We start from the raw sequence: 16,131 nt of genomic DNA on the forward strand, positions 1-16,131 counted from the left end.
TTCTTACAGTTCACAGAGAAAAAGTGTAAAATAAGCTAAGACTGAACAAAAACAGGTGGACCTCATACAGCAATAAAGACACTTAAAGACTGGAGTATTTCCCCACAAGTTTGATATTAACCTTGCTTCATCATCAAACTCCATACAGTGTTTCTTGAGCTATGCCTCAATAACAACAGCAATCCTACAGATTTAAATTTGTTTAAATTTGGGCCTTCTGTATGATTTGGTATATCATAATCCCTCTCAGGACATTTTGCTTGGTAGGAGATAATAAAGTGTACATCAATAAAGTCTATTTATTATGTTTTAAATTAGAAAGGTTTTTTTGCCTTATTTTTACTTCTTAATAATAACTCTTTGAGCCATGCATTCTGTTCAACAACATTCATATCGAGAAAAAGTATTTAAAACATAAATGGAGGCTTGCAAGTAGTCCGTGTTTATAACTGACATATACAGTCTGGGGTGTTTACATAGGGTGTGCCATCAAGTTGTTTAAAGTTTGTTAAGATTTGTTTCATCTGGCATCTAAGAAGTATTTCAGTCAGTTTAACAGTTTGCACTGAAAGACACACACACACACACACACACACACACACACACACAAACTTAGCTCCGCCCTGTTGAACTCAGTAGCATGCAACAGGAATTCCCTCCCTCCAGTCACACTTTTTTAGTTGGGAGGAAGGAATTTTCTGGAATGTGGGAGAAATGGCAAGAAAAGTCTAGAAAAATGTCTTTGTTTTGGCCAAATTAAACATTAAGTACACTGAACATTAGCTTGAATTACACTGGTGCGTTGCAGGTTAAACTGACTGATCTCAAGTTAAAAAAAAAGAGTTAAAGAGCTACTTTATTGGACGTAAAATAAAAAAAAAAATAAGAAAAGCATAAGCTATTTTAAGTTCTGTGGTATACGTGGCAGTCTCAAGTGTGTGACTGACTCAATCATTTCTACATTAAAAAAAACCCTAAAAACTAGCTACTCATTCATTGCTGCATCGCCACGGATCCACACAAATGTAAAACACCTCCCCTTGCAATTTTACAAACGACGACAGCCCCTCTCTGGTCTCTGGTAGAGAGGAGGCTGAATATATGCATGTGAGATTCTGCACGTAGCATTCAGACACGCTTTTACAAAAAAAAACCCAGCCTACTACCAGCAGATGGCCAACAGTGCACCGAAACACCACAGATAGGGACGAAGCAGCAGCACAGTCTCTGCTCATCTTCCTCACGGTGAACTGCCTGCAACCACAGTCCGGTTTTTGACTTTTGACTTTTGAAGAGGAGCCGACGCACTGGGACGCATATCTGCTACCAAAGATGCTGTCGTTTCGGTAAATATTGACGCTTCTATCTAGATAAAAGATGAGAATAGATAGCATATGAAAAAGCTTTAAAGCATTTTCAGGTATGTCACCTCTTTCTCCAGTAATGGACTTGTCTTTTTCACCGTACTTTCCACCAGCGACCTTTACTTTAATTTCCTTTAAACTATTCGGTGAAAGTTAGGTTAGCTAGCTAGCGGAGAGGGGAACTAGCTTAGGCTGGCGGAAACTTTCACATTTGTCGTTGCTTTTCAGCAGAAGCAAATGATAATATAAGGATGCACGATTATTAGGGAGTAAAATAAGCAATATAGTGCTCGTTCAAGTCAAAATAATAGCGAGAAGAGACAGGATTTGTCTGTGAAACTACTGTCACGGTACTCCAGTGCAATGCAATGTGGGATGCTGCTGCTGCTGCTGCCTTTATAAGTGAATGCACTCATTTACCAGCATATACGGTTTTTATTAGTTAATACGCCACATTTCATATGCCACAACCTGGCATATGAAACACTCCAGTGAGCCAACAGTATTGTGCTATTTGTGGGTAAAAGCCAATACTCACTGGAAGCCTCATTAATATAATACACAATTGCAGAGCTATTAACACTCTTCAAGTTAGTTTGTGAAGTAAACGAGCAACACCAGCCACCGTGCAAGTAATTAAAAAAAAAAAAGCCACTCCTCCCCTCTGCTTTCACTCAGTTTTGTAGGGGTTATTGACGGGTTACAGCAGGTAAAATCTAGACTCAAGTGAGCAGTCCTCACATGAGTTTTTCCCGGCGGGGAGGGGCGAAGACGTGGCAGTCCTCTTCCATCCACATCCTGTGTTATCTGAATCCACAGTCAGCCTCACTCACTCACTGCAGAGCGAGAGTTGTGATGAAGGCAGTTTCTGAGTGAAGCTGCCTTCATCAAGAAATACAAACTGAGAGTAATAATCTTATATTTGTGCAAAAGTGTATCCAGTAAAGTCATATTCCACTAAAATACCCCTGTAATATTTAATGTGTGAATTGGACTCGGGATTTACACTTTTAATATGAGTGAGGGTCCTTTTTATATATTTGATTTCATGCAATACTGATACTGAATATAATAAACACATGTTCAACTTTTCATGAGTCATTTTGTTTAACTTAAATTGATTATTTTTCAATGGCTCCCCTGATTTTTTACCTACTGGAGGTTTGATTTTAGCCTTTTAGAAATGTTGATATGACAGCAGCTGGGTTATTATTCATGGTTCACCAGGTTTTGGTGTCATTGCTTTAAAATAAAAAAGCAACAGCTTTCCGAACAGATTTTTAAAAAAAGAGAAAAGAATAAGAAGAAGTAAATAATCACATGATGAAAAATAACTTACCGAAGAGATAGAAATATTATTTCATGCACTGAAAACAGCCTCAGTAGTTCGTAATATAGTGCAGCCTATTTGTATTTGTAAAAAAGGGTCAAGCTTTCTCTCTGATTCAACTAAACAAACGTCACACTCTCCACTCGTTATGTGTATATCTTTTGCTTTTACCTTTAAAATCCACAGCTGAATTTAACACATTTAATCCAGATCTTTGGGATTTGTTGAAAGTCATTTTAGTAAAAGCAGGACATAGTAGTGGTGTCAAGGCACATTGAAATAAAGTAAAATACCAAATCAGTGGTTTCTTAATCACAAGATGACTCCTTTAATACAATGAACATCACTATTTGTTATTGTAGGAATGTGTGAGGGTGGAAATCACATGTTAATGGGAGCATTGGGATCTGTCAAACTTTTCAACATCAAAAAAAAGTTTCTGTAACTTGTCTAAAATTGCCTCGCAATTGTCTGGCAGCTTAAATGTTAAATGGCCATCAAGAATGTTTTTGAGTTTTCACGTCTTGTACAAGCACGCATGCACATACACCAAAACTCTCACTGTCACGTGTGGCATGACACATGGATCTAAATTATAACAGTTAAACCTGCAGCTTTAATCTTTAGATTAGACTCATACAACTTTATTACAAGTAAGAAAGTAGCTGTCACCATGTCATTACAATAATTACATCTTGGTAACTTTTTATCCAGGAAATCTAAGTGGCAGTGGCATGTTTATGCTATTTTGGACTGTGTGGCACCACTTTTTTTTTTTTTTTTGGAAATGCAATAGTAGCAGTTATGGGTAATAGTTAATTACATCTGCCTTTTCAGTTTCTTCTTTAATTTAATATGAAAAGGTAGGGCAGGTCTGTTTTCCTTCCTCTCAGCTACTGACCTAAATTGAAATACCTTATGAAGTAATTATTTTATTTTTACTGGAAACTTGTCCTTGTGGCAAATTCAGAACCTGCCTGAGCCTGTATGCTGCTTCCAGTGAGGTGCAGCAGTTGATTTGCCTAGGTGCACATTTCATGCTTGACCTTTAATGTGGGACCAGGTGTGTGTACAGGTATGTGTGTGTGTGTGTGTGTGTGTGTGTGTGTGTGTTAATAGCATGAACATATACTGTATGTGGATGTCTGCATGGGTTACTGTTGCTTCATTTGTGTATGTTTGTCTTTGCAGTGGTATTGCGATTATTGGTTCCTGACTCCGCCTGTGTTTGTTTGTTTGTTTTTTTCATGGCATATTCTGCTATCAAACAGTCCAGAAAGATTAGAGATCAAACCTATGGATTTTTTTCTCTCTAACTGCAGCAGCACACTAGACGTAGAAACAAGGCAAGCAAAGTAATGTCAGTTAGCAACAGAAGTTTGAGGTTTTCACCACTTAATTAGAGGTGGATGTTGTAGATTCCCAGAAGGTTTGTCCACATTTACAGCCAAATGAGTTACATGCTGTTATAGTTCTTACAGTTACAAACCAGTAAATGTATATTTATCATACTTGACAAAGGCAGCAGATTAGTGTGAGAGTGTATCTGTTAACTTTATCAAAAGTGTCTTTTGTTTTTCCTGTGCCTGATTCAAGAAGAGTCTTGCTTAGCTTTGGGGCATGAAAATAACACCAGCCACTGTGGTAGATGTGCTGTCGAAAAAAGCAATTGTAATCTTCTGAGTGGCTGGGAAAATGTAAACATTTATTCGCCATTTAGCCGCTAGACATAAAAGTTAATTTTGCAACCTGCTTAGTTTGTTATCTTGACATGTATAACATGCAAAGGTAATAGTTTAGTGATCTCTACTGCCGTGGTAACAAACCTGGTATTTGGCAAATACCAGGTTCGTTACCATGGCAAATACTACTTGCCTCTTGGAACTATTTTCCCACCCCTTTTCTCCAAATAGTTCTTTCTTTGTCGTTTGTAATGGAAGTAAAAGGTTCAGCATCCAGTGTATCTTAAAAAAGGCAGTGAAATTGTCAGTGATGTGGATGATGATTCGTTTTTGCAGCAGGTAAGACAGGGTTCAGACACGCACACCTTGCCATTTGCATCCATGTCTCTTCCTGCCTGTCTGTCTGGGTTCTCTTCTAATATCCGTCTGTATGGGTATAAAGAGCAAAGTGCCACTCCTCACAGGCCAGAAGCCCTGTAGTTGTTATGGCTATGCCAACTCCAAAACCAAACCGGACACAGTGACCACAGCCATACCGAATTAAATTTGGTTTTGTGTGGTGGGAGGCTGCAGTTCTGTAAGGAGTAAGGCAAAGTTTGGGATTTGTTTTTCAGTTTCAGGATTGTATTACTCTTTTTTATTTTACCCTTTTTAGAAATGTATACATATATTTGTTCCTTTTTTCTATCTGTCCTAAATGCTTAGTTCAGTCAAATCACAAACATATTTTCTAACATCCTGATGAATATTTAACAACCTAAATTCTTTTGCCTTTTAGTTGTCCAAGTTTTGAGATACCAGCAGCTGAGAGTTTTGTTTGCTCAATAGAAAACCTCAACAGCTTCTAGCCTTTGTCGAAATAAGTTATTCAAAAATAATCCACAGACCTTGCTGAAAACTGTTTTCATTTTTAAGTATTTTTTTTTACAGTCTTTATAAGAATTTTATAAAAACTGACCAGATGGTGCTATGAGGTTTAGGACAAAGGGAAGCAGTTCCTTGGATGAGTTTTAGGGCCTGGAATGTTTTCTGTGACTCAATGGGAGAGGCCTGGAGTGAGCGGGACAGTAGATGGTGATATTTTTCTTCTAACATCTGCCTGATTTGAGGGGCGAGAGAGTGTGACAGCCTGCAATATTGAGGGGTCACTGTGGTTTGTCAGCGGTGACGGAGAGGTCATTTGCAGTGCAGGTTTACCAGGGAAACAAGACAGCTCACTTTTGACAGCAATAAGTTCGGTGTGGTTAGCTGACATCCAGCTGGAAGAGTGAGGTTATTAGAGATTATGAAAAATATGAATCTGGGTGTAATGCCGTATGTGACAGTATGACACACAGCCATATTTTGTGATTAACCTTCATGCTGTTTTTTTAATATCCATGTTTCAGTATCTGAGTTTTATGAGACTAAAGAGACTGTCTCATATTTTTTCTGTCTTTCCTCAGAGTGCACCTACCGTGCTGGTGTTTCCTGTTGATGAGCTGCCTGCAGTCGCTCTCAGCCAACAATGACTTCTTCACCTCCATAGGTTAAATGACCTGCTAATATTTAATACACATGTTGTAAATAACTGATTAACTGATAACTTATTATGTCTTCTTATTGTTAGTGTACATATGGAAGATAAAAACTCTAGCCAGTATACATTGCAGTATTGATGATGTAGTGTTTCTGATTTATATTCCTCAGGCCAGATGACAGACCTGTTATACACAGAAAAAGACCTCGTCACCTCTCTGAAGGACTACATCAAAGCAGAAGAGAACAAGCTAGAGCGGGTCAAAAGGTTGAGTTTGTAGAAACAAAGTTTTGCACATATTTCTTAACTGGTTGTAGGGCAATGCACCTAATTCTGTATTACTTTCTGTGTGATAGGTGGGCTGATAAATTGGAGTCACTGACGGCCACAGCCATGCAAGACCCGGAGAGCTTCCTGGGGCACCCTGTCAATGCCTTCAAGCTAATGAAGAGGCTGAACACAGAGTGGGGGGACCTAGAGAGCCTTGTACTTAGTGACACCACTGATGGTAAGGATGAAGACCACATGATTCAAACAGTTAACAGAGTATGTAGGCTAGATAGTATCATATACTTTATGTTTGGTTCGTCCGATGTTACAGCAAGTGCCAAAAGTTTAGAAAATCATTGGAACATATATCACTTTAATCAGTAAACTTTTGCAACTGAGCATACCTTGCACACTGAATTCCATCAACGTGAGCTCCAAGAAGCCATCTTTTTGTTTGTTGCAGATAGAGCAGACTGAAGCAAAAACCTTGTTAAAGTAAAAACATTTCTGTTCTGGTGTGCTGTGTCCTTGCTTGTCAATACTGGACTGCACATTTATACTTTTTTAGTAGCAATCAAGTACCCGCTCAGAGACACCTTAAGTTACTGAGGTAGAGGCAAACATTACTCATCTGTCTTTGCATCATGTCTGGCTTGATATAATGACAATTCTCTCACTCAAGATCAAAGTCACTGTAAGCAGTCTCACTGACTATTAACTTAGATTATTTATTGTCCACTTACCTGGTTGTTATGTATCCCATACTGAGCCATCCTCTGCTTCATCTGTCCTGTCTGTCTCCATCAGGATTTATTTCCAACCTAACCATCCAGAGACAATACTTCCCCACGGATGCGGACCAGACTGGAGCTGCCAAAGCTCTCCTTCGGCTACAAGACACATACAGACTGGATTCTAACACTATCTCTACAGGAGACCTTCCTGGTAAGGACCTTAAATCAGGGAATAACAGGTCTAACTGACAAGTACTATGTATCTCTATTTTTAAAGAAGCAATGATATTAACAGACTAGTGGCCATGAAAGTCACAGTACATATGTCATGTTGAAGTGCACTTTTTATATTATTGACATCACAGAGGAGATAGTTGTATTCATTTCTACTCTATCTAATATTCTCCTGTTTCCTCTGCATGCTAGGAGTGAAACACAAAAGCCTTATGACAGTGGAGGACTGCTACGAGTTGGGAAAGATCGCCTACTCTGATGTTGACTACTATCACACAGAGCTGTGGATGGCCCAGGCCCTGAAACAGCTCGATGAGGGAGAGGAGTCCACTTTAGATAAGGTGACAGTGCTCGACTACCTCAGCTACGCCGTCTACCAGCAGGGGGAGATAGAGCGAGCCTTGGACTACACCGAGAAGCTGCTTGAACTGGGTGAGTCCCTCCACACTATGAAGAATTTAAGCAGCATAACATGCTTTTCCAATTATGAAAAGCATACAGGGAGGCTTCTTTTGAAAGTTATAATATCACTTTGTATTGTAAAATGTCTGCTCAAGGTAAACAATGCACTTCAGTAGATTAAATAATGGACAGACTTTCCTCATCAGTGGTTGTCTAGACATGTTCACATACCAAACTTAATCTTATTTAATTAGATAAGATTTTAGAAAGTTCCTTAACTTAAAAGATACAAACAAAGACATTACCAAGACAGAGAAGTGCATCAATATTGATTGTAAATTAAATCTGCCAGTTAGTTGGATAAATTAGGCAGCAAGCAATAACAAATGCAAAAATTGACTTTGGTTTGAACCAGCAGACATACTAAAAAAAGGCAAACCGGAGGCCAACATGTCCAAACCTCACAGTCATAAACAGTGCAGACTGTTACCATGGTTTGACCAAAACATCCATGCCTACTCGGTGAAGTTTTGTCTAGTGTTTGTGTGTAGATTTGGCATAAAACTAATTGGTCCTCAGTGACAAGAGCACAGACATGTGGATACAACTTCTAAGACAGAGCAGTTTGTACAGACTTGTGTGCCACATATCTTAATTTATTTATTTATTTGGTAGTAATATTTTATTTAATGTAATAAGAGAAGTCTTAGTTTATATGTATTATTCAATTATCCTCCAGCCAGTTAAATAATCACAAAATGAATTGTTGCTTGATTTGGATCACAGTTGAAGTGGATTTTTGGTGGATTGACAAGTGATTGGTGTAATTAAATTTTTAATTTAATTCAACGTTCTGATCAGTTGTATTTAATCTTAATTGATACTGTGATCTAGATAATTGTTTCACAACCTATTCTAATCCTTGAATAATAATGTTTTTATGCAAAAAGAAGAAGAAATAAGCTGGTTTCAGATTCTCAAATGTGAATATTCATTGCTTCTCTTTATCAGCCATGATAATAAATTGAATATCTTTCAGTTTTGGGCTGTTAGTCAGTCAAAATTAACAATTAAAGATGTAACCTTGAACTGAGGGGAACATTTTACTGATATTTTTCTATTTTATTGTCTTTACTATTTTATACACAAAATGATTAACCATTGAGTCATGACAATAATCAGTAACTTAACTGGTTGGCAATGCAGCATATGACAAGTAGTCTCAGCTACACTTTGCTTTATTTTAAGGGGTAACAGGCCAAAAAGGTTGGGAAGTTCTGATCTAAATAAAAGACGCTGCAATGCATTTCACAGCACTGAAAACATTAATTTAATTTTTATGATAGAGTCTTGATGTGACCTTGTTCCTTTTTCCTGTTTGTACATCTTAGGACTGAGAACTGGATAAGGTGCAAATAAATAAATAGCATATAATTAGATCATGTTGAAGCTCAGTTATTTTGATCGCAGGCAGTGTGATATTCTTAGGTGACATTGCTTCAGTCATTAATACTTGTAATCACCACTATTATTTGTGTTGCTCTTTCATTTTTCCATTTCCAGACCCAGAACACCAGCGTGCCAAGGGCAACCTGAAATACTTTACCTTCCAGCTGGAGAAGCAGAAGAAGGCTGCGGAAGAAGAGCCTGAGAAACAAAAGGATCAGGCGAAAAAAGAGAAAACTGAAAAGAAGAAGAAGCCCAAAAAGAAGGGCTCCAATCAGCTCATGCCTGAGAGGGTGAAATATGAGATGCTGTGTCGTGGGGAGGGCATCAAACTGGTGAGAAAGATATAGAAATACAAAAGAAATGTGATTTCCAACTTGTAAAGGACACCTCAGTTTAAACTCCTTTCTTTCCTGTTTTTCCTTTTCTCACACTCAGACCCCCCGCAGGCAGAGCCGACTGTTCTGCCGTTACTATGACAACAATCACAACCCCAGCTTTGTGCTGTCACCTGTCAAACAGCAAGACGAGTGGGACAGCCCCTACATTGTCCGGTACCTTGACATCATCTCAGACAAAGAAATCGAGAGGATCAAGGAGCTGGCAAAGCCAAGAGTAAGCAATGTGTTTTTCACAATGTGGATGCTGCAACCATGAACACAATGAAGTGTTTTCAGTGCCTCTATTATACTACATACATAAAGCTATACTGGTCACTTTCTCTTTCACTGTGATCTAGCAGTAAAATTTGTTAAGCATTTTCAGTTTCTGTTATGCGGTTTAGTGTGTTGGGGGGAGGTGGGGGGGGTCATAGCTGTGAGGCTGGTTGATGTGATGTCGCTAGTTAGGCAAACACACAGGCACACACATCTGTGTGTGTGTCTATGTGTGGGTAAATCATGTCCCTGGCTTCACAGCTACGCAGGGCCACCATCTCCAACCCCATCACAGGAGTGCTGGAGACAGCACCATACCGGATCAGCAAAAGGTAAGGCACAGCCAGAAAACGCCAAAAACAGAGGAAAGAGCAGGGCGGGAGAAAGTGAGGTTCTTTCCTCCTGTTTCCCTCAATATCTCATCCGATTTCTCCTCTGTTCTCCCATCGGTCCAGAACTCTATTTCTCCACTTTTTTCATATCTTGATGGCTCCTGAGCTGATGCACAGGATCCAGCTGAGAATAATCTAAGCTAGCATGTTTTATTCAAATATATCTCAGGATGTATTTACAAAAGACAGAAATGAAAGAAAGAAAAGAAAGCATTCTTAAAGGTGATAAATTGGGAGAAAAACATTTCCAATTGAAAAGAGTTAGGATTACACTGCTCCTCTTGGAGGATCTCTTTATGCTCAGGAGTCTGCTACTGAAAGGTAACACAAGAGGTGTTAAAATGTGTTACTTTTTTTACTAGTTGATATTAACATAGTTGCCTTTTGTGAGCCAGGAGGTGTATAAGAGGCGGTTATTCATTCCCTAAAGTTACATTTCTAAAGGAATATTTGGTTTCCAGCATTGCCTCATGGAACACTCTCTTGGCTCTTCATAAGAGTAACATTGACAACTAGTGACCGGATCTGCTTTCTTTTCTCTCTCTCTTTCCTCCTCTCTTACTTTACTTTCCACTCATCCTGTTGTGTGTATCACATTCCAATTTTTCCTTCTCTTTTTATTTTCTTCTCTTTTACCTCCGTGTCCTCATGCTGCGCTTCCGGAACTTCTGTAGTTAAGGCGAGCCACGGTGCATGACCCCCAAACTGGGAAACTTACTACGGCCCAATACAGAGTCTCCAAGAGGTAAGGGGTTTACAGGTCAGCAGGAGGGCCGCAACGCCTTCCCCCCCTACATCCAACTCTTCATCTTCATCTCTGTGCCCTGGCTGAATCCCTGTACCAACCAAACACTAATGAAAAAAAGGAAAATCTTTAGCCACACTCGGAAAACAAACACTAGAGGATGTTTTGATTTGGTTAAAGTGAAGAACTTTTTAGATTACTGCATGAACACTAAACAGAGCTGAGATCCAAAAAAGCTAAACAATCCTCTCTTGTTGTTTTTTGGTGTAGCTAAAGTTTTCCTTGTTCTCTCTGTAAACGCAGAGATTTAGGCATTTTCATGGCACTGCAGAGTTGCGACAGACCTTATATCTTTCCAATCCTTCCCATGTTACTTGAGAGCCAGATCACTGACTCCCTATTCCCGATTGTGTTTTTCAGGAATGCATCTGTATCACATTCTCATTACAGCTGCTGTGGTTCTAATATGCTTCTTCAACTTCCATATCAGTGAGAGAGTTACAGAAATTTCCAAGGCCTGAGTCTGGATCCACACACTCAAGAAAACAGATAGACCTGTTCATCAAACATTCTTGATGCGAAGAAAGAAAATGTCATCTTGTAGTTTAAATGACTATTCTACTTTAAGTGATACTAAAAATAGCTGGCTGGCAGCCCACCAAACCCCCCACATTTCTTTGGTTTTACTGTTGTTGGTTATTAATGTGTGTGTGGGTGCAAGGGTGTGGTGTTCCTTTGATGTTTTTATGTGTACGTGCTAGCTTGCATGTATTTCAACATTCAGTGAAGAAAAAGGGACAGATAGATTATCTCAGAAGAGTTTGACCTCTCTCTGAACTAACTGCAGAACGCATGAGGAAATAATCTTGGCTGGTTCATCATCCCTTCAAAACTCATATCTACACAAATTCTGAATTAATACTGATGACTCATCTCTCTCAGGCATACACATGCATCTGAGATTATTTCTGCAGGAATATTCAAAAATGCTTAAATTAGGAGGGTGGGTGTGAGAGTCATCATAGATGGTGTGACATTTATAAAAATCCCATGAATTTTATGGTGTGCAGAGAGAAGACTGATGTTGTCTCTGTCTCTCAGGCATACTTTTTCACAATACTTTGTGTAGTTGGACAGTTTTTTTATGTGGCTTTTTAATGCATTATCCAAAAAAAAGCCTGTTTTAATTAACCAGATTTGTGCTGTGTTTTAGTAATTTAGAAGAAAGAGCTCTGTCATGCCCAGTCTAGAGTTTATTTTATCAGAGGTAGTGTTAGGAAAGCTGAATCCATGAAAATATCTGGTTTTAGTCTTCATCTCAAGACTCTTGTGCAAAATAGTCAAAGACCAAACAACATTTAGGTTGAAAACACAATAACCCTGAGCTGATTGGAGATTCTGTGCCCATTTTCTTATGTCTCGTTTCTTCATACCTCCGCTCCCCTTTTCCTTTCCTATCATCTGATTGTAATGCACAATTTCATTTTATGTTTGAGCTTTTCTCAGCATGTTTACAGCATGACATATCTCTCATTCGCCTAATAGCAGTCAAGAAGTCTTTACTACCATCTAGTGGGCAAATGTGTGTCTCACTGGCACACTGAAAGGCATATTCCTTTTCTTTCTCAATTGGTCTACTTTCCCTCCTGTTATTCCAGTGCTTGGCTCACTGGCTATGAAGATCCAATGATTGAAAAGATCAACCAGAGAATTGAGGATCTCACAGGGCTGGAAATGGATACTGCAGAAGAGCTGCAGGTAAAGTGTTTATGTGTTTAAAGGGTGAATGTCATGGGTTTTTTTTGTTGCATTTATATATATTCCTAAATCCTCCCATAAAATCAATAGTTGTTGTATACGTGTAAAATATTTTCTAACAATCTCCCTAACTGTGTGCACAATTGTATTTGTCTCTGTAGGTTGCAAATTATGGTGTTGGAGGTCAATACGAACCTCACTTTGACTTTGGAAGGGTATGACTTCTGCAACTTGAGTTCCATTCTTTGTCAAAGAGTAGTGTTTGCATGCCAGGACAATAAACCCTATTCTTACTGTTTCTCCACAGAAAGATGAGCCAGATGCCTTTAAAGAGCTGGGCACTGGGAACCGCATAGCAACGTGGCTCTTCTATGTGAGTCAAGTTTTGATTAATTACACTCAAAGACTCAAGCTGATAATGGATACATTTAACCTGTTTTGTTAATAACCCATGTTCAACTTTTTAGATCCATTCCTTGGGCCAAGTAGTCATGATCGCTATAACAATGTATTATGCTGGACTATGAGAGAAATGTGAAAAAATGAACAATTATTCCAGTAAAAATACCCATTAGTAAAGAATTTGGGTTTCACAACACTAGGTTTGAGGTTTTTACAACGATTAGTGCCACACTCGGTAACTTTGGCTCTGTATAATTCATTACAATGAACAGCTGGTCACACACGAGTGACCATTTATGTCAGTTTTAAACAGGGCTTGACATGCACATTATATACAAGAAAGCATACAGCCATTATTAATCTGAAAGCTTACATTGCCAATACAAAATCAGTGGCTTGCAGATAATTGCTTTTTAAAATGTAAATGAACTGAAGCAATCTCATTAGGTATTAACTTAACTAGACTGACGATTGTTATGATAAAATGAGGCTTTAAAGAGGCAGGACAAAAAACTCTTACCCCACATGGTACTGAGTAAAAGTTAGTTATTGTGGTTAGAAAAACTGTGAATAGACTCTCATACTTGCCAGTGAAATAGCAAAACCATACTTCTTCATTTGTGGTTTCATTGATGATTCTGACTGGACACTGACCCTGCCAGTATTAATATCAAAATGGATCATAATGTAATCAATATTAAAATACATGTAACCACTCTAGTAATATGATCCCCTGCCTTCCAACAATTTCACTAATTAGGACTACAGAATAATTTGATTCGCCAATTAAACACTAAACTGTCTTTGCCTCTGTCTTTGTGTTGTAGATGAGTGATGTATCAGCAGGTGGAGCCACAGTATTTCCAGATGTTGGTGCTTCAGTTTGGCCCCAAAAGGTACCTGGTTATGCTTCATCAATTATTACCATTCATTGTTACTGACTCAGTAGCGTTGTCAGTAATAAACCTACATACTACAATGAGTTAACATCATATACCTGATCCACACAAAAGACTACTGGGATAACCTTGCATGTGCCATTAGTGATTTTCACTATTCACACACCATCTTGCACCTTCTCACACATGCCATGGCAGTGCAGGAATAGATGGGGCAAGGGAAAATCCAGGTGGTGGTAAGTGAACACTTATGGATGCCAACTGCCTTCAAACTCAACAGAAGAACAATATGGGGCAAGGCTGAATGTACATGCACACGGTGGAAGACATCTCTTATTTTCAGAAACATAGTGGGCGAGGAGCAGATTTTTTTCTGGTGCCAATGTGCCAAAAGCATTGTTAAGGCTGTAAACAAGCCGTGGATTCAAATGCGTCATCACCACCACATGAAAATGTCTTTCGTCAGACAGACGTAACCCTTTACGTGCTTGTTTCTGCCATGTTATTACTTTCATTCACCACACAGCCACACAAGCATTTTCCATGAAATGCTACAAGATCTTGAGGTGGCAAATTGGCAGAACAGTTTTACCTGAATATCGATCACTGCTCCTGTTCATGCATGACCCCATGCAGGAAATATTCCTGAACATTTCAGGGATATACTCCATGTGTCAGAAGGGCTTTATTGTAATTAATTCCGGATGTTTCTGTTAGCTGGTGTTGAGGTGTAGTTCACATTAAACATGCTAAAAAATTAAAATTAACAAAGTAAAATTATGGCAATGGAGTACCCATATGTTTGAAGAGTGTGTCTGACTCTCTGAGACTCCTGACCCGGGAACATTTGCAACACTGCTAACCTCTGCTGTCTGTTTTGTGTGTGTATTACAGGGCACCGCAGTGTTCTGGTACAATCTCTTTGCCAGCGGGGAGGGAGACTACAGCACCAGACATGCAGCTTGCCCTGTGTTGGTGGGCAACAAGTGGGGTAAGTTCCTCTTTGTCTGTTTCCCTATAAGACCAAATATAAAGGCTTGAGTCAATATTATTATGGGACCAAAGTGTTTACTGACCAGTATCTTAATTTTAAAATTCAATCCATTGTCATAACCAAGAGTGAGTTACAAAACAAGTACTGTTAACAATTGTATGTGCCTTACCGGCTAGATAAAATTTTATAGTTATTGTCTTTTTTTCTTTCTTTCTGTCTTTAGTATCAAACAAATGGATTCACGAACGAGGCCAGGAATGGCGGCGACCTTGTGGCCTAAACGAAACCGAATGATGGAAACAGAAAATCTCCTAATCACACTCCCCACCCCCTTTCTCCCCTTCCTTGTGAACCACCCAGGACCAAAGAATGCTGCTGCAGATCTCAGATGATATGCCTGGATACAAGGGGTCCAAATGTCTCTCTCCCCCCTGCTCACAGACTCCCTTTTTCCCCCAACTATTGTGCTCTGAGCCCAGAGATTGTTTGGGTTAATTTCGTGCCCCTGGACAATACTAGCATTGCTGTGACAGATAATATGTTCTTCAGGTTGTTGGATGGTTGTGAGGAATAGTCTTGCCCTTTCCACTCCCATGTGTCTGTGTTTGCACTCTGTTTGAACTCTAGCTCTGTGGTGAGGTTATCCTTCAGTAGTGACTGTAGGCACCAACTTCCTCCCTGCCAGTTTGAACCTTAAAGGAGACTTGTCTTATTCATTGTATTCCTCTAATTCCATTAAATGAACACTTGGACTTGTGATTGTTGAGACAATGAAAAGATTTCCTAAATAGCTATTCAGAGCTACTTTTCCTTGCTTGTGATTTTACATAGAAACAGCATTTTTCTGTCATTTTGCAGTTTGCAGTCTCTGCTTCAGGAAAAACAAAGTGCCACTTAGAGCCCACTACAAAATGACAAGGCTTCCCAAAAAAAGGAATATCTGACCACAGTCCAGGTGAATGTTTTTTTGGGGGAAAATCACTTTCTTTCTGTTAGTTTGAGTAACTAATAGGAAGAGGTTAAAGTTTCTTGATTAAGTCTACATCTGTGCATAACTGTATCTAACATATCACACATCTTGTCTGCCTCTAAGCCATAGTGTTTTATTTGAAAGGTCACATATTGTTTCATATTACTGAATTTGTTGTACTTGAACAAACACAGTTACACCTGGACACAGAATTCCATAGGATGCCTTGACTTTAGTGTTACATTTCACATAGTTGGTAACTGTTCAACTTCATTGTCCGAGTATCGTATAGGGACCTACATGGCCAACATGTATTCAGTGAGCAAGAGAAACA

The 16,131-nt window shown here is 39.0% G+C and overlaps 1 protein-coding gene across 1 annotated transcript; it reads left to right on the plus strand.

Moving 5' to 3' along the window:
* The first annotated feature begins 1,172 nt into the window (after positions 1–1,172).
* p4ha1b (prolyl 4-hydroxylase, alpha polypeptide I b) lies at positions 1,173–16,002 on the plus strand. Its single transcript, XM_053333633.1, has 15 exons — positions 1,173–1,346; positions 5,822–5,904; positions 6,066–6,162; positions 6,252–6,403; positions 6,973–7,110; positions 7,326–7,565; positions 9,099–9,316; positions 9,420–9,596; positions 9,899–9,969; positions 12,433–12,532; positions 12,694–12,747; positions 12,840–12,905; positions 13,762–13,830; positions 14,728–14,824; positions 15,051–16,002. Exons 1-15 carry the CDS (start codon positions 1,333–1,335, stop codon positions 15,119–15,121), a joined length of 1,647 nt encoding a protein of 548 aa, XP_053189608.1. The 5' UTR covers positions 1,173–1,332; the 3' UTR covers positions 15,122–16,002.
* The last annotated feature ends 129 nt before the right edge of the window (positions 16,003–16,131 follow it).

Source organism: Scomber japonicus, chromosome 14, assembly GCF_027409825.1.
Source record: "Scomber japonicus isolate fScoJap1 chromosome 14, fScoJap1.pri, whole genome shotgun sequence".
NCBI classification, from domain to species: domain Eukaryota; kingdom Metazoa; phylum Chordata; class Actinopteri; order Scombriformes; family Scombridae; genus Scomber; species Scomber japonicus.

Coding starts and splice junctions, on each gene's coding strand:
- p4ha1b (XM_053333633.1), top strand. Junction 7,566..9,098: donor CGAGAAGCTGCTTGAACTGG/GTGAGTCCCTCC, acceptor TTCCATTTCCAG/ACCCAGAACACCAGCGTGCC. Junction 9,597..9,898: donor AGGAGCTGGCAAAGCCAAGA/GTAAGCAATGTG, acceptor CTGGCTTCACAG/CTACGCAGGGCCACCATCTC.